The sequence below is a fragment of the Xiphophorus couchianus genome, chromosome 5 (genome assembly GCF_001444195.1).
Source record: "Xiphophorus couchianus chromosome 5, X_couchianus-1.0, whole genome shotgun sequence".
In the NCBI taxonomy this organism is placed as follows: domain Eukaryota; kingdom Metazoa; phylum Chordata; class Actinopteri; order Cyprinodontiformes; family Poeciliidae; genus Xiphophorus; species Xiphophorus couchianus.
Genome location: NC_040232.1, coordinates 11,915,304 through 11,933,511, shown reverse-complemented (window position 1 = coordinate 11,933,511; position 18,208 = coordinate 11,915,304). Strand labels below are relative to the sequence as shown.

The following is an 18,208-nucleotide window of genomic DNA, read 5'->3' as shown; positions in this document are numbered from 1 at the left end:
GAACATAATTCTGCAACCTGATTTCCTTCTCCTGTATGACTCGTGTCAAACTGCAAATGGGATTTTTTGAGGGCTTCTTCCAACAAATTGCTTCCTTTATGCTACTGATGAGGGATTGAACAGTGAACTGTGAGATGTTCAAAGCTTAGGATGTTATTTCATAACCTGGTTCAAACTGTGTTTTACATCCTTGGTGTGTTCTTTCAAGTTCTACCTTTCCATATTTTTTGGATAGAGGGATTAGAGCAGGATAGGCATTTTAATTACATAATTTTTTTTCTCCTATAACTCAAAATGAATTGAAGAACTTGATCAAGAGAACAGCAAATTATGCAAAGTGTCAAATCAATATAAAACAACAGCAAAATCAACTTAGGGTTTAGTTGAAAAGATTCAAGTCTGTGTTCTTTCATTTACTTCCTCGTTTTGATCTTTATGTCCATAAGAGAGGATATGCATATTTCTAATTAGAATATGTCTGAACTTGTTACTGCTAAAACAGAGTAAAATCAATAAAGATGTTCTTTTTGTACCATATTGTTTGTGCTTGAAATTTTCTTTTTTATCTTTGATAATACGCCTGTGGGATGATCTCCTTTCAGAATGCTTCTTGCTTAGAAAGAGACAGTTGATGGCACAGAATCTATTCCACAGTTTGTTTCTCCAGTGGACATGTATGGGTCAGCAGGAACATGAAACAACAGAAAATAAGCACTGCTTGTTGCCGAGCTCCACAGGAGAAACTGACCCAAGGCAGAAAAGCCCCAGACACTGTTTTTCCAGCCTCTTCATGGACATTATAGCAATTGTTTTCTACGGCTTTGTCCCCCCACACACTCTGAAATGCATCCACAAAAATGGAGATTTGAACCAGACACTGAAATTATACAGCTTATGGTCCAAAACAAATCACTGACACCAGGAATAACGACAGGCTGCGATACATTACGGACACCGAGGTCACTCTGCAGCAGTCTGAGTCTCTTCCCACATGACAGATTAACCTATCAGGGGTCCTCAAGGATATTTATACATGAACCATAAATGGTTGGTGATCTTCACAAGTGCAGCACAGTTCGAGCCAAATTTTCAAGCTCCAAATATTTATTTTTATCAAAAAAACCCCCAACAAAACGCAGTTACGGTTACTTTTGAACCATATCCTATAAACACAATGCTGCAGCCAAAGCCGCATGCAATATGCTTTGCATCCAACACATGGGGCTTGCCTAAATATACCTCCATATATGCTGAAATACCTCAAGCAAGGCCGTGTGTTGGGCCACAGGTCGGTGTTTGCAAGCCGTGGTCGTGCTCTGGATGTCTCCAGGTCCCGGGCCAAGTAGAATCTGGAAATAGGGACTGACTGCGGTTTGAGACAGACTGAGCAGCACTCTAATTAAGCTCTGTCGCATAATGAGGCTCACTGCTGTTCTGTGTCACTCGATTAGTAGCTTGCCGTAGTCTGAAGCTATAGTTTGGGGTTTGTGGGGGTGGGGGATCACATCTGGGGCAAAGAGTGTAGGAGCCCAACAGTGATGGGACGAGAAGCAACCTTGTTGTGGAAGACGCAGCATTCCACTGGGTCTCCTTGATTAGAATCCAATTGCATCTTAGGGGTATTTTGTGGAAATCTTGTAATGCCACTGTAGACTTGCAGGGCTTGTTGCAATATTTATAAAGAAAAGATAAACACAAAAAGATCAGTTTGAGATTCATTGAGAAGGAAGAAAGACTGGATTGTTGCCATAGAGAAATCTGCAATCATGCATAAAACTGTGAATTTGATAATGTGTGCAAAATGAATCCACTGAATGGTACAGGTAGCAGGTATCTAGACTTTTGTCATATGGACCTAATAATGTTAGGTCAAAAGTAAAATACAAAAAAATCTAAATTCAATAAAGGTTTTCTTTTTATGTAGATAAGGGATATTGGAATCTGAAACTTAAAAAGTATTGTACATGTTCGCTGTTGTAAAAGAAGAGAATCTAGTTTTAAAATTCTTTTGAGCTTGATTGAGCAAATTTATTTTAGTTATTAAAACAGGATTTGGGTCACGTGCTTTCAAAATGCTTACCTTAAGTATGTAAAATAAATTAACTAAAAGCTGATTTGGGTGCAATAAAGTCACCATTTTTTTAGATATATATTTATTGTTTTCAACAAATTATTATCAAGAAAGCAGCAGGACAGTTAGTAGGACATATTTACAATGTTGATCAGTCTGCACAAAGTCACCTTTTTGGTAAAAATCTCTGGATAGATGATGTTCAACTTATTATAAAAGCATGGTTATTTAAACTCCAATGTGTATCATACATAACATTTTCCATTGCAAGAAAGTTATGTTAGTAATTATTCTACCCTGATTAAAAATAAAACCTCTCCATCAGCATCAACCACCTGTGCTAGACAGGACAAAGTTGTTTCATTCTTGAACTGCAGTTGGGGCCACAAAAAATAAATCCAAGGTTCACGAATGTCTCTTTGATTGGCACTTTGGACACCCCTAGTGTAGGTGATTTAACACAATGCAATAGAAAAGTCTTCAAACCTCATGAACCTGTTTACCTTTTTTCACTTTGAAAACACAAATTTAGTCAACTGTTGTTGTTTTTAAATGTTTCATGCTAATATATTTGACAGAAACAAATTTCAGTGAAACTTGGCAACTGACAGGGAGGATCTATCAGTCCAAAAATCCACCTTAATGAAAGTGGTACGAAGAAAGCTACTGTTGAAACAAACTCATAAAAATTTCTGTGTGCAGTTTGTCACATGCAAAAATTCTGTGAGCATGTGGAAGAAGGCAGTCAGGTTAGACCAAAAATGAACTTTTCAGGCCCCATACAAAACTGTACATTTGATGAAAAACTAATACAGCACATCAGCCTGAACATGCCATTCTCACCATGAAACATGATGGCCAGAGCATCACATGCTGTAGAGATGCTCTTCTTTAATAGGGCCCGGGAATTTGGTCAGAGTTGATGATAAAAAGGGAACAGAACAAAAACAGGATAAAATCCTGTCAGATGCTGCAAATGTATTGAGACTGGGTTTGTGGTTCACTTTCCAGGAGGAAAATAACCCTAAACATGCATCCAGAGAGACCAAAGAATGCCTTAGATATATTCATATTTACATATCCGTCCGTTGGAATGGCCAAGTCAAAGTTCAAACTTAGATCCTCTTAAGAATTTGTCGCAAGGCTGAAAAAATTATGGTCACAGACTGCCCCAATTAAATTGTCGTGAACCTGAGTTATTTACCCTTAAATTTAAGTTTATGGCTGCACCATGGCAAAATATGAAAAATTCCAGCGGAAGTGAATACTTTTATTCAGCATTGAAGAGGTACAATCCCTGCCATGTAGCCTGCAAACAGGCAAATGAAAGGAATGCTTGTGGCTGTGTACGCTGCATGAGTTTTTCGACTCAGTGCCAGAGGTTGCGTGGGTGTTTGTGGGAGCTTTCATGACAAGTGGAAGCGGAAACGTTGATATTTGATTCTCCAGCCAATCAGAGAGTTAGATTCAACGTGTGGGTCTGGTCTGACAATACAGCTGGACTACAGTATATATTGACCTCGACTTTAGGGACAGAAACAGAACAAGACATCGGAAGAAAAGCAACCGATAAAATAATATCAGCTTGACTACAGAGAGAACCAAATCTACAAGACATCATGAAGACTCTGACTCTACTCTCCATCTGTGCTCTTCTGTCGGTGTGCTGGTCAATGGGAGGTAAGAAGAAAACCTTTGCATCAAATGTTGTTGATCTCAGTGGTGTATGTGTGTGTGTGTGTGAGTGGACAATGTAAATGACTTACAATGGTTTGACGTTTTGTTTTGTCCTGTTCAGCAGTAGAACCCGAGGTCGTCGTGGATCCTGCTGCTGACACAGCCGCTGATCCAGCAGCGGATGCTCCCGCTTCATCATCCTCTTCCTCATCTGAGTCTGATTCGGCTTCATCCTCTGCCTCCGACTCCTCAGCCTCTGATTCAACATCAGATTCCTCCTCCTCCTCTGAGTCCTCCGAGTCTTCCGAGTCCTCCTCCGCCGAATCCTCAGAGTCTTCCTCCTCTGAGTCGAACTCCTCAGCCTCTGACTCTGCTGCTTCTTCATCTTCCTCCTCTTCATCCTCCTCAGAGTCAGCTGGTGCTGAAGGTAATCATTTGTGGTTTTGTTGAATTGAGAATAATTTCTCTGGTTTTAGAAATATAGTTCCATTAGAACTTACAAAAAAACAATTCAATATGTTGTTTTCTCATTTGTTCCTCAGAGTCCCATGTGGTTATGAAGAGAGACCTGGCTTCTGTTCTTCTCAGGAGAAGAAGAGCTGCCCAAGGCAATCTCAGCCCCCTGCAGCTGGAAAGGTATAATCAGTCTTATCTTTTCATCTTAACATTTGCAGAAATATTTGCAGTTAATTCAGCTAATTGCTGCTAGATCAACAACGGATGTTACACATGTCTGACTCTGTCTTTCTCCTATTTCTTTCAGCCTTAAAGAGGTGTGTGAGCTGAATGTTGCCTGTGATGACATGGCTGACACTGAAGGCATCGTAGCAGCGTACACCGCCTACTATGGACCCGTCCCTTTCTAACTTAAATGGTCTCTTTCATCTATTTTTGGGCATTTTTTTATGCCTTTTGATAGCAATAACATTAAAAACACTCCCTTAAATTCAGACAAAAAGCAGGGGGAAAAAAAAGAACAAAATGGAGAGAGCCGAAGTGTCTTCTGAATTTATAAGCTGCCTGTTATTGCATGCATGGACATCTGCAGCAGTCCTGTATGTTAAGGGTTCCCCTTTTGGCTGAAAAAGGCACATGGAAACACAAGCCTGTGAATTATGTAGAAGCCCATCCAAGTGTAAATGATTATTTCCTCCTACAGAGTTATTCAATGAATGGTGCTACAATTTGAAATGTATTCTGTGTTCATGTTTTTTGTTTCTTTCTTTCTTTGTATATGGTGCTTTATCTTTTACTTAATTACCAGTTCTAATGAGTAGTGGATGTAGGAATAAGCTGATTTTGTTTGTGTGCAATAGGTGTATAAACACACATCTGCAGTCTGTAATAACCAAACTGCCTCTTGGTTTGAGAAATAAATTATTTTATTTTTTTTTTCAAATTGTTGTCTTGTCCTAATTGAGATGTGGAAAATAATAGCATTATTGTCCTCATTCTTGCTTGTGCTCACAACAGTATTTACATGCAGGTCTTGGGGTTGTAATTAACATCTACTAGCTAATGCATGGCACACATTTTACGCTCTTAGGTTACAATTTAGTTTTCAGGACTTTGCTTTTAACAGCTGGGAATGACCCGAGAGGGAAAGTTACCACTGAAACACCAGCATGAAAACCTGCTTAAAGAAAACATGACATACATAATGCATCTGAATACAGATGATGCATTAAAATCACGTTTAAAGTTGACACTTTGGGTAGTGTTAAAAATGTTGCATTATTAAACTAAAACTTTTGGTAAACAACTACATGAGAAGTCCTTTCAAAAGCTGTAGTTGTCCTCAAATACCTTGTGGTTGGCTTATATTCACCATTAGATGGCAGCGTCTTCAGTCCGAACCTTGGCATAATAACTATTTGAACCTTTTGAATGCAAGTGAATGTTGACAGGATGAAAAAAATGTATCTTGTATCTCATATAATATATCTTTTATGCACCAGGGAATGTTGGCAACTGGCTTGCATTTATATTCACCCCCTTTCATCTCCTGAGTGAACTAATGAATGCAGGTGTTCTGTGAAGGTCTGCTGTTTATTAGAGAGCATTAGCAAACAACATCATGAACACACTAGACAGGACAAGGACACAATTCTAACTAACTTTACAGTGAGATTCATTTATGAACCAAGATCCTTTGAACATGTTTGGACGATAGTGTTTGTCACACCACATGAAATATGGTGATGGCAGCATTATCCTTTGAGAATGTTTTCCTTCTTCTCATGTAAAGAAGCTAGAAAAATGAATGGAGAGTTAGACTGGGAGAAAACCTATTGCAAAAGACTCGAGTTTGAGTAGATGTTTGTTTTCTAGCGTGGCGATGATTCTGATTATACAGAATCATTGATGGAATGGCTGAGATGAAAGCATAAAACCCAGACCTAAATTCAGCTTCAAATCTGTGACAAGAATAACAAAAATAATGTTTATGGCAGCTACAAGTCCAGCCTGGCTGAAAATAAGCAGCTTTGCTGAGAATTGACCAAGGCTGGTGAAAACACATGTAAAAGACTTGAAGTGGTACCTACTGACAGGTGAGTCTGTTAACTTAGGCGAGTTAACACAAACTTATGCTGCACCTTCAAGACTTGGAAAACAAATGTGAACATCTTATAGTGTTTTTCTTTACCTTACAGATGAATAAAAGTACTTTGGAATAAATCTTACCACATCTTTGAATCATGCCTTACACAACAAAATATTATATTTTAATAAGCCAAAGGGAAATGTTCCAGTTATATTTTCTCAGCCCCATTTTCAAACTTGAATGCAAATACTTTGTTGAAAGTGGTTGATGTGAGAGAACATTTTTCCACTGTGCATGTTGTCCTTCTTCCGACTAAAGTACGCAGCCTTTGTTCTTGGAGGTGATGTTTCTTAGAAATAGGCAGTGTATCTACATTTGTAGATAAAAGTTGGCCATTAGGAAGCACTTTAAGCACTAATTTGCTGACATATTAACAAAAAGTTTAGATAAGCGAGCATATGTCACATTGTGAAGTGTGTGAGTCAGTTCTTTACAATGAGCATGTGCTTTTGTGGTTGTTGTGTCATGCATGGTGCACAATCAATGCTGATATATTGATTGTGTAAGTGGTAGTCTTTGAACATGTCTCTGTCAGGCCAACAGTTTGATTTTCCTCAATACTGACACTTATGTTCCAGAAACACAAAAGATAAAAAGAAAAAAACTTGACAAATGAGGCTGAATATTCATTAACCAGCATAAAAAAAACCCCTGTCGTCTATCTAAGAGAGCACAAATGGTGAAATAGTAAATGGATAGAAATAAAAATGATGATAGGGTTTACTATTTGTTTCTCAGAATGTGTTGAAGAGTTAATTATCTATATTAATTGCCCACACCCACTTTGTTTTGTCATGGAAAAACCTGCAGATAACTGTGATAAGAGGGCAATAAATACAGGGTCAACAATACATAGTGTTCAGGAAATGTTTTAATGATGAACTGATGATTTCAGCAAGACAGTTACTGAACTTCCCCCATCAATCATTTATATAGCGTTATTTTGGGTTTATAAATATTTCATACAATTGTTCACAATACATGGCTTTAAATTAAATAATAAACATATAAAAAGTTTAATTAGATGTAAAGTCATCCAAACTTAGTTTCTATATTCTTTGAATACAATAATTGTGCATTGTTAGATTGGGTTAATAGAAAATAATCTATCTTTTCAATTGCTAAATTATTAACACCTTACAATGATATGTAAATGATCTCTGTCTATTGTCTATTCACAGTAAAATAAAAGTATATAAAAACATACAAAAAAACTAACAGATATGTGAAAAACTTTACACTTATTTATCTATTTAGTATTTTCCACATGTTTTTGCAGTTTAACACATTGCACAGCCTGCATATAGAAAAAGCTCATGGCACATTTTGGAAATTTCACAATTTAACAGCATGTTAAGACATAGGTTAGATTTATGTAGCTACTTTGATTATAAATAAAGATTAGCTAAGTGTGCAATTCCAGGTGTGGAAAAAGATGTCTAAAGCCTCTTCCCTTTAAACACAAAGCAAGGGCATGCAGGAATTATTGTTGCAATTATTCTTGCTCTTATAGGACCTGTTTTGCATGGAACCTTTCTGAAAAAGAATTACAGACGTCAAGTAAAGTGTCAGTGACAGGGGTGCATAAGTTGATGTAATATTATTTGCAACGGCTAACGGTTTCTTCAAAAAAAGTTAGAAATTCCCATTTGGCACTGACTTCTCCCTGACATCAGCCCAGGAAACCTCTGATTCTGCAAAATGACATTGATCAGATCTGTGTCTAGTAAGACACATCGTGTTGTATGTTTTCATACAACCGAACTTCAAAAACGTAAAAGTGAAATCAGTCGGGTAAAAGTTATAACCGGAGTAGCATACTGACTGACATGGGATGCATTGCATCTGCAATCTGTCTAATAAAACAAAAGTGGAATCCTAATGAATTCACTACTTCGATGAACCACAACCATCAACACGTCACAGTGTTTATTGTTTTTCTTATTATTTTTCACTTATATGTATATAAATATTTTTATTTCTGTTTGTTCATGTGCAATGACCACTGTTCCTCTACAAATCATACAAACAAAATCACATACAAAATAAATATTACATCTCAAAGTTTTGCTACTTTTAAAATATTTAGTTCTATCTTTATCTCATCTTCTACTTCTTTCTCTACAGCCATCACTAGATTATCGTACACTGCTTTGTGTATTTCTGTGTTCTGCTCTACAGATTCTTGTACTTCATGTTCCTGATCATCATTTGAAACTTGGCAGCATTTGCAGCAGCAGCAGCATTTGGCTGTGAATGCTACAACCACTTTATCCCAGGGATCCAGGGAGTGGGCCCAGAGAGGGAGGAAGTCCCAGGATCGCAATCTCGCAGGCAGACATCCAGGTTTCCTTTTCTGCAGCACGTTGATCACCACCACGATGATCAACAGGACAACTAAAGGTACACCCACACCCACAAGGACCTGCCAACCGGCCAGTGACAGGCTGAATACTAAGAGGGGTAACACGAAGAAACAGAGGATGATGTACACTGCAGCAAACCAGCGGTAGCTGGCGGTGATGTTTCCAAGACTTTTAGCCATCCGGATGGGGACACGAGTGAAGGGAATTGGATACCACAAAATGATTCCAGAGATGTTGAACAGGAAGTGGACAAGGGCAATCTAGACAAATAATTGAAACATTTTATTCATTTAATTTATTTTACTTACAAATAAAAAAGCTACATTCTTTCTACGCACATTCAGGTTATATCTGCCTGATGGAATGGTCCCTTACATCCAGTGATTTCTGTATTTTACAGCCATCAATTGTTAAAGCAGTAATTCCAATTAGTTCATTTGTGTGAGGCAAATATGAAATGTCTGTTTTTATAACATTTTGTAATATAGAAAATCAATAAATTTCTTCTTTTGTCATCCTCTTTTGAAATTTTTATTTGACTTAAATGTTTTTCATATTAATTCAATTAGATTTATAAAATAAATCAGTCAAATGGTATTAGCTACATTTTTTAAAATGACTATATCTCCAGAAAAAGAAGAAACAGTTGTGTTCAACGCTACACCAAGCAAGTAAAAAATATATACAGTATAATAAAAGTGTGTCACATAGTGACCATTACCAGTTATTTTGTGGCTGGTTTACTGACCTGTAGAGCATTCGCCAGTCTGTCTCCAGGACTAGCCATGGCTGCCAGAATGGCTGTGGTGGTGGTGCCAATGTTTGAGCCCAAAGACAGTGGATATGCCCTCTCTATGCTGATGACACCAATACCTATTTCACCAATAATTATCAATTAATTAGAATCAAACAAATTGTTAAATACCACTTCTAATGTCCACTTATTTTATACGTTGAATGTTCTCACCAACAAGAGGAGTGATGGCTGATGTGAACACTGAACTGCTCTGCACAATGAAAGTCATTCCAGCTCCGACTACGATGGCGATGTAACCGGTTACCCAGCCAAACGGAAACGGGAAATCTGTGCACACATACACATGCATGCGCGTGCATATATTAATACTTTTTGCCAACTTATTCATGTTATTCAGCTGACTGGATCTCCAGAGTGTGAAGTTGCTCACCGGTGTTGAGGATTTTTTTGATGACTGAAGCCACTTGTCCCTTCAGCATGGAGTTAAGCAACTTCACAATGCAGACCAGACAGGAACAGAGAACCAGCAGAGAGAGAGCCAGCAGGATGAGACCCACAGCCAGATCAGACAGGTTCACATTCACAAAGAGGTGATTACCTGCAAAAACACACATATAACATGAAGGTGATGGTTTTGAGGATTTACATCATCATGTACATCATTCTGCTCTTTTGTGATGATGCATCAAAGACACCTTTTAAATTGCTTATAACAAAAGTACTCAATCAATCACCTGGCAGTAGTTGAATGCATTGAAACATTATAAGTTGTAAAGATGTAAAGATCATGACAAGATTTAAACTTCATACTGGGGAGGAAATGGCATTTAGGGGATTTTGAGCAAGGTAGAAACTGGTGACCTACTGGGATTTCGATACACAGCTATCATCAGCTTTCACCAGCTCAGTAAAATTGGATATAGCATACTGTAAAAACATAATCTCATTTTCGATGACACCATTTTATTGTATTGAAATCTATATTTTATTTTTATCTATGTTGAGTATGTTATCTGTTAACAATGTCATGCTGCCCAATAATTGCCCAATACTGGGATTAATAAAGAACATCTTATCTTATCTTATACAGTAAATGAACATGAAAAGGATGCAGCAGCTGTAATGTCATATTACTGGTCATTGCTGATGTGTACTGTTGTTTTTATACTCTAAATAGGCTCCAGTTTTCTCATTTTAGGCAAATACTGCACAGTATGTTATAGTCAGGTGCCAAAAGTGGAGATAAAAACAAGAAAAGGCAGCCAAAAAAAAAAATACTTGAGGAAACTTCAGAGAGTTTAGAAAACTATTGATCAAGACCAGTTTAAAAGATTTACAGGAATGTTTGACTTAGCTGGAGATCAGGGGTCAGAAGGCACACAAAAATGATGGTTAGGTATATTTTCATGTTTCAATGTCATGGTTTGGTAAGTTTTTGGTAAAACTCATTTAAGAAAAACAAATAAGAATACATTTTTAAAAACTCTTGTCAATTTCTCAAATTAATTATATCTTATTAGTAGAAGGTATAAAACTGATTAAAGTTTTGGTTGGATTTTTTAAAATGGATAAAGCAGTATAAACATTGGCTCGGTGGTAGAGAAGGTGGAGGTTCCTAGTTCGACTCTCGTGCCTTGCCTATCCCATTTGGCAGTAAGCATCTGCCAAGTCTGTGTGCACGCAGCTGTGGTGCAGCAACACCATGAAGGGAGATGCCCAAAAGTAACAATAACAAAGTAGCAAAAGCAGGCATAACCAATGTCTGAACAAAAGATATTTGTGCAGCCCTCTTTTCTCAGATATCTATAATTTAAATGTTGTGCAAACAATTGAATTCAAGTAGTACCTAATTGATAAAGAGATGCAGTCTATCTGCACTGCAGTCTCAGTAGAAGCACAGTGAATGGCTCAAAGGTTTATTATACATCTGGTTGTATAATGTGGTTGTGATGTGACAAAATGTAAAAAGTTTCAAGATTCATGAGTATCAATGCCTTCATTATATTACTGACTACACCATACATTTTGTGATTTCTTTTTTCAAATGAGTGTGAAAGAAGAAAAATTTCTTTGTCTTACATTTCTTTATGTTGGACAATACAGACACGTTTTTCACTATTACAGTATAGTTGCCCTCAACCCAGCAGAGAGTTGGAAAGGTGCAGTTCTGTATACCAGGAACTGTGAAGTTCTGCAAGACCTAAAACACAAAATACAGTTAGACAGTAATTAACTTTCATCGTGAGATTGTAAATTTGTAGCAAATTTGACACAGCTCATTGTGTGTCTTACAGTTTCGTTTGCAGTTTGGCACCATATCCTGATCATGCTTTTATTCCTGGCATCTGAGTCTCCAGTGGCAAGTCCATCTAAGACAGATTGATCCAGCTGAATCAGAAGAAAATAAGCAAGCAGTTCAAAGATAAAAGCACTTTACAACTGTCTCTTATCATCCAGATAAAGATGGGAACATGACAACAACATCACAGGGACTACCAGCCTTAAACTGCAGATTATGGAGTATTATTGGGTATTATTAAGTATCTTCCTCGAAATGTATCTCACTGTGACATTTTTGTATTTCAAAAAGAGGGCACTGTTTAAAGGAAATATGAATAAAAACACAGATAAACAATAGCAGAAGAGCCATCCAAATGCAATGCTGATCTCCAACACTTATCTTTTGACGGCTTACACAAGGAGAAACGCATCTTAGGCCTAATAATTAAGATAACATTCATGGCATGTCACCTGTATGATGGCCTCTGTGAGGACATCAGTGATAACGTTCAACAGGTCTGGCGCCTCTCCGCTCTCGATCTGAAAGGAGTTGACGATGAGCTCGGTCACACGGTACAAATAACCGCTGGCCACTTCCAGAGGCAGCAGCACCAGAACAGAGAGCCAGTTAAAGAAGTCGTGCACGGTAGCCCCCGCAAAAGCCCTGAGTGCATGGACAGAAGAAATATTAGACTTCAACATTATAGCCTCCAAGCAATACAACTGAAATTATTATAATAGCTCAGCATGGACATTTGTATCAGTTATATATGTATTTGATTATTTTTGTTGCTAATAAGACATTTGATCAAGTAGAGGTTTGAGTTTTCCATATGTACTGATTCGTTGCTCTTCAACTGAGGTTAAAAATGATGAAAATTCCTAACTAATGCAGCTTGTCTTGCACTTATACAGCTTTTCACCATACAAGCACAAACATGTCAAAATCTAGTAGATTCACAGGTCCAACAAGACTTGCAGCTGTACTTACAGCCAGAGCAAGGCAATAAGATTTTTCCCACATCATAATTATGCACCACTTATGCACCACTTGACCTATGAAATACTTACAACATTTTTGTGGTTGTATTGTGACTAACAGTTCAGTGGGGTTTGTACACTTCTGCAAGGCACTGTGTGCATTCTCTGTTATCCAATTTGCTATTTATATTTGAAAAAAGGTCTTCCTCACTGTGACCCTTACATGTTTTGTGACTGCTAAAGAAAAAAAAAAATCAAACATCCTCGTGGTTAGCTAAGTCTAAAGTGTTTGCTATTTTTTTCAGTAGTTTACATCCCTCTGTATAAAAGAAAAATAGTCAAAGTATTACCTGCGAAACGTATTGCGGTCAGCAGCCTGCGTCATGGCGACCAGGGTGTTTGTAACAGAAGTGCCGATGTTGGTGCCCATGATGATGGGAACAGCCACCTGGACTGTGAGTACTGTCAGAGAACACAGATCCAGATCAAACCGTACCATCATCTATCCATGTGTTCTTTTAACCCCTCAGCTATGTGCTGCGGTTGTTTAAAGAGGTTCATACTCACTGCCTGAGGAGACCATGCTGACAACTATAGAGGAGGAGGTGGATGAGCTTTGGACGAGCAGGGTGACAAGAACGCCAATGACCAAACCAGCCAGAGGGTTAGACAAAATGGAGTTCTCCTGAAAGATATCGCCTGCTGCTCTGCCTGGACAAGATGAACAAGGGACCATCTCATACCTATTTTATAAATGTGCTAAATACAAATGGATGCTGGTCTGTCATTTTGATGTGAAGAAATTATTAGAAAAACAGAATTTATGACTGAATTACATTTATTGTACAACAAAGACCTTTTTTGCACTACTTTTTGCAAGTTCTAAGTTAAAAAATGCATTTACCTCCAACCAGCTGGAAGGCTGAGCTGAGGATGTCGAGGGAGCAGATAAACACGTAAAGGAGGCCCAGCAGGATGATGAACTTCATCACTGAAACCAGCACTCTCAGCACTTTACCCTTGGTATCCAGCTCTGAAACAAATGAATATATGGGCAAAGTCGTGAAAAGTGACAGAATAATCTGGTTAAACACTCTTTTTTTTCTGGTGTTAGAAAAAAATCAATATTTTATTTCAGTTTTAATGACTATGCACAAAATTGGCAACAGAAATGTTGATGACAGACACAATCTTGACGGTGCCTTTATCTTAACTTTAGCATCCCATCAGCAATATTTTTGACTCCCACTCAGCAGTTTTTCCCATTATTACCATGATAATATAATTTATTACACCCATGCTTTCAGAAAGAATTAGGTCAAAGATCAATTTATTGCTCTCTAAGTGTTAGTGTAAAAATGTCTGTACTTTCTGCTCCTTTTGTATTATAATTCTATTGTCTTCAGTGCCATTTGACTGTTGAGTCTTAATTTCTTGGAATTGATTATCTAATAGTTAATGACTCTGTATGGTGTTGTTTAATGCACATAGAAATAGATTATTCTATGTGTTCAAGGTTGGTATATAAAGCAACTGAAACTAGAACAACTTGTTGGACTTTGTTCACCACAAGTTCGATTGAAAGAGTTCCTCAATCAACACCTAATGTCTGCTAGTAGTTTATAAGGTGTTTCAAATATTAATAAAGTGAGTCAGGTACTGACATAAATGATAAAAAAAGGTCAAGAGAATTGAAGCCTATTAATAGAAAATATAATCGAGAATGTATTTTGAGCTTGTGGTATTGGCGATGTACTATTTCCATATGCATGACAGTGCCACGTTTGTCTGTTTAAACAATTATTAACACCACGGGTCATCTATCACTCATCCTGTTCAGGAAGGAGATGGGTTCTGATTAGATTAGTGACTTTACTTCAATATAGTTTTAGTTAAGTAAAATTAAGAACTATCCATCCAAGAACTTAGAGTAAAAAGTATTTGGAAAAAAGGCTACATGAGTACTGAGTAGCTGATCAGAACATCCGATTTTATATTTAAACATAATTTATAAAGTTATGTGCAAAGTTTGGTCATTTAAAGATTAAAATAAAAAAAATCAATCCAAATAAATAACATAATTACAAAATAGAAAATTATGGCAGAAGAAATACTTTTCCAAGAATTTTAGCTTCAATGTAAAATGTAATTAACTAATACAGCAGGTATTAGAATAATACTTCCACTGATAATATGTAGTATATTTTTTTTCACTTTTATATGTCTCAGGAGGCTCAGCGGGTAGGAACTAACATCAGAACAACAAAAGCTGCGTTCAAACAACAATTCTCACTTGAACATGAACTCCAGCTTTGTGTCTGAATCTGGTGCAGTTTTTTTGGTTAGTTCTCTTTTGAGTGAAGTTACTCGTAAGATGATCTATACTTCAACTGAGAAAAAGTAATTAGCTACCTCTGGTTCTGGTTTTCAATTATAAACGTGTTTTGGTCCTATATTTATTAAAAGCAAAGAACCTTGTGAAGATACTGACTGAAGCTGCTAATAAGAGAGACTCTGCACCATCAATTAAACAATTTACTGACACTGGCTGAGAGATGCCACTCAGATACTCAGAGAGGCACAACTCATCACCCCAAAAGTAACACAAAAAGCCATATTACAGTTTGAAAATGCACAATGACATAATGAATGACACAATTGTTGTCCTGCAATCTGATGAATCTAAAACTGAAGTCTTTGGCTATAATGACCATTGTTATAATTGGACTAACAGAACAGGGAGTTTGGAACTCTGCAAATTTCATCCTAGCTGTGAAGAACAGAAGTGGAAGCACCATGTCAGTGAAATTCAGTTATTTCACTGAGTTGTTTTTGTTACTGCATAATGTTTATTTGTGTGTGGCCGGCTTTCCCAGCCAACGCACTGGTGATGGAAATTAGCCCAGTCTACCATCTGACATATTTACATTGTGTTCATTAATATGTATTGTCCTTTTACAAATAAGTAAAATACAATACAAATGTTGTTTGGGTGTTTTAGTGCAGGAGGAACTGGTGATCATCAAGCATCATGAGGAAAAAACAACATGTGGAAATATTGAACAAACATTAGAAAACATCATCCGGGAAGTTAAAGTACAAATGGGTCTACAAAACAAACAGTGACTGTAAACCTACAACTAATTTAGCTCAGAAGAAGCCATCTCTTCTTAGCTAAATGAATCAGGTTTGTTGTGCAAACCTGATTCATTTCCATCAGTTCTGTTGGGAGAAATGGGCCAAAATTCAAGCAAACTATTGTGAGAGGTTTATGTATGAAAACCAAAAACCAATTGCCCCAATTCATACAGTTTAAAAGGCAATTTTACCAAACATTGAAGACAGGTATGTAAATATGTAACTATATCAATCATCCTTACCTGACCATGGGGTCCCTGTGTCTTTCAGCTCAGGAAGATCCCAAGGGTCCTCTGAGTCCTGCTCCACCAAAGCCAGAGTAGAGTGTGCAGGGCTCGCTTTGACATCTGAAACATGTAAGAGTCCAGATTAAATGAATGAACCATTCCTATCTTTAGAAATCACTGTTTTACATGATTCTATTGATGATTACTGTCATAAAAAAAATGAAAAATGTAACCTTTAGTTTTCTTTTCATATTTCTCATCTTGGTTGTCCTTAGTGTTGTTCTGTGTGTCAGTTGACTGAAGAAGAAAATAATACACAGATCATGCTTGAGATATATTGCATATGCAAAATTCTGTTTGCTGTATCTTAATGTTCAAAAAAACATTTTTACCATATGCAGCCAGTGGTATGAGGGTTTTTATGACACATAAACATATTTTCTACCCACAGTATGACATCTGTAGGTAAACTCTGCAGATGTAGCTACCCCTCCAAAACAAAATAAATTAAAAAAGAAATGGCCCCTCCGACATACAGACACACACAGCTGATCACATGCCATGTTATTGATCTTGTAGTCACATGCTGCGGTTACAGTAAAATTCCATTCACACAAATAAATGCATAAACAAAAGATTTACCACTGAATAAACTTAGTCTTTATGAATTAATTCTTTGATAACAGACATCCTCTATCTCCTATTAATTTTCTGATAAATACATTTATTCCCATTAAGTTTCTCCACGAATTTAACTTCATTAAATAAATATTTTATTCATTTAATGTAACATTAAATAAATGTTTGATGTGCTCATTATGAGCTTTCCATTGGTAATTTGCCCAAATTTAATCCAATGTCCAGACAACGTTAGTAATATTAGTAATCTAAGATGCCTTATGCATTAGGAACATATTTTAATTCCATATATACCAGCTTAATTTCTAAAATGTTTTTTTTTATTACGTAGATATTGCATGTTTTGTTTCTTGTGCCCTGTTCTTGTGATGGAAGATAAAAATTTTCTCTGCTCACCTGTGGCACGCCGAGGGAATCCATGCTTCTTTGGTGGCAATTTCACCTGCACTGCACGTTTAGAAATGCTGCCTCTTTACAAATGAGGCATCAGAAGAAGATGTGATGATTGCCCTCACATTCCTCCTGGAACACTATCGTCTATTAGATAATCTGAACACACCTCTTAAACTTTGATTAACCTTACCTGTCACTGGTGTAACATCTCTTCCTGCTCTGTCGCAATCCACTGCTCACATTGTACCCGGCCATAAGCCTGGAGCTGATGTGGTCTTCCTGCACCTCTACACCTGCTGCTGGTAAACTTCAGCTCACCCGAAATGCTTTGCAGATTTTACACCCAGAATCTATAACTAGTTCTTCTTTTGTCCTGTGTGAAGAAGTGACGTTCCGCAGACCTTTCTGAGAAAACCCTTTTTTTTCCTCGTCCATGAATATTCCTTTCTGTCATGTACAGCATTAAAATGCTGGTGGACCCTTTGATTAACTGCGGGAGAGGATTGGGTCCCAAAGGTTTATCCACAACCTCATGGGAATAGCTGGGTTGCGGGAGGGGTACAGGATGTGCCCTGAATCAAAATGGTACAACTTGAGTTTGTGGTCGTGTCAGTGTTCTATTTTAGGAGTGAAAATCTATAATTTTTTTTTTTTTTAACAATAGTTACCCACTGGTCAATACTTCAGACATCAGTTGACCTACAAACCAGTTGATGGAAGCTTAGAGTCAGTTCAGGTCAAGCTAATGTACTGGTCTTTCCATGGATGTTTCGATAGTTGTGAGTGACAGGCTACAATCCCCTTCTATTGCTGTTTTAGTTTCACAACACCTCGTGAATATACACCTCTCTGTTCTAATATACTTTGAGTTCCTTATTTGTTTGGTGCACCATGCTAAAAATGCTTCTTCTTATTTCTCCACATTTCATCGTGTTATTACCACAAATGATATTCACTTTAATGAGATTTTATATGATGGGCCAACATAAAGAGGAGCTGGAGTGAAGCATTGGTTTGCAAATCTTTTGAGGGATGTTTCTCCTTTTGAGACTGAAATCGACTGAATTTGATTTT

General features: G+C 37.2%; 2 protein-coding genes across 3 annotated transcripts; one reads left to right on the top strand and one right to left on the bottom strand.

Moving 5' to 3' along the window:
* The first annotated feature begins 3,587 nt into the window (after positions 1-3,587).
* On the top strand, positions 3,588-5,147 carry bglapl (bone gamma-carboxyglutamate (gla) protein, like). 2 transcript variants are annotated; one of them, XM_028016328.1, is made up of 4 exons: positions 3,588-3,751; positions 3,870-4,175; positions 4,291-4,384; positions 4,512-5,147. In XM_028016328.1, the coding sequence occupies exons 1-4, from the start codon at positions 3,691-3,693 to the stop codon at positions 4,612-4,614; spliced, it is 564 nt and encodes a 187-aa protein (XP_027872129.1). In that variant the 5' UTR covers positions 3,588-3,690; the 3' UTR covers positions 4,615-5,147. The 2 variants fall into 2 exon arrangements, with proteins under 2 accessions (XP_027872129.1, XP_027872130.1); XM_028016329.1 differs by having other exon boundaries at positions 3,598-3,751; positions 3,873-4,175.
* Positions 5,148-7,206: 2,059 nt separating this feature from the next.
* slc34a2a (solute carrier family 34 member 2a) lies at positions 7,207-17,272 on the bottom strand. The gene is made up of 13 exons (XM_028016399.1): positions 17,138-17,272; positions 16,336-16,399; positions 16,118-16,222; positions 13,642-13,770; positions 13,305-13,448; positions 13,088-13,199; positions 12,228-12,420; positions 11,769-11,864; positions 11,556-11,676; positions 9,907-10,074; positions 9,687-9,803; positions 9,468-9,592; positions 7,207-8,979 (listed from the first exon to the last, which is right to left on the bottom strand). The coding sequence occupies exons 1-13, from the start codon at positions 17,159-17,161 to the stop codon at positions 8,413-8,415; spliced, it is 1,965 nt and encodes a 654-aa protein (XP_027872200.1). The 5' UTR covers positions 17,162-17,272; the 3' UTR covers positions 7,207-8,412.
* Between the last annotated feature and the right edge of the window lie 936 nt (positions 17,273-18,208).

What these genes read in the sequence shown, in the direction of transcription:
- bglapl (XM_028016328.1), top strand. Translation starts at nt 3,691, where the DNA reads ATGAAGACTCTGACTCTACTCTCCATCTGTGCTCTTCTGTCGGTGTGC. An exon ending in GGTGTGCTGGTCAATGGGAG is followed by an intron (nt 3,752 to 3,869) that starts GTAAGAAGAAAA and finishes TGTCCTGTTCAG; the next exon opens with CAGTAGAACCCGAGGTCGTC. An exon ending in AGAGTCAGCTGGTGCTGAAG is followed by an intron (nt 4,176 to 4,290) that starts GTAATCATTTGT and finishes TTTGTTCCTCAG; the next exon opens with AGTCCCATGTGGTTATGAAG.
- slc34a2a (XM_028016399.1), bottom strand. Translation starts at nt 17,161, where the DNA reads ATGGATTCCCTCGGCGTGCCACAG. An exon ending in ATATGAAAAGAAAACTAAAG is followed by an intron (nt 16,223 to 16,335) that starts GTTACATTTTTC and finishes TACATGTTTCAG; the next exon opens with ATGTCAAAGCGAGCCCTGCA. An exon ending in GACTGGCGAATGCTCTACAG is followed by an intron (nt 8,980 to 9,467) that starts GTCAGTAAACCA and finishes TTATTTGTCTAG; the next exon opens with ATTGCCCTTGTCCACTTCCT.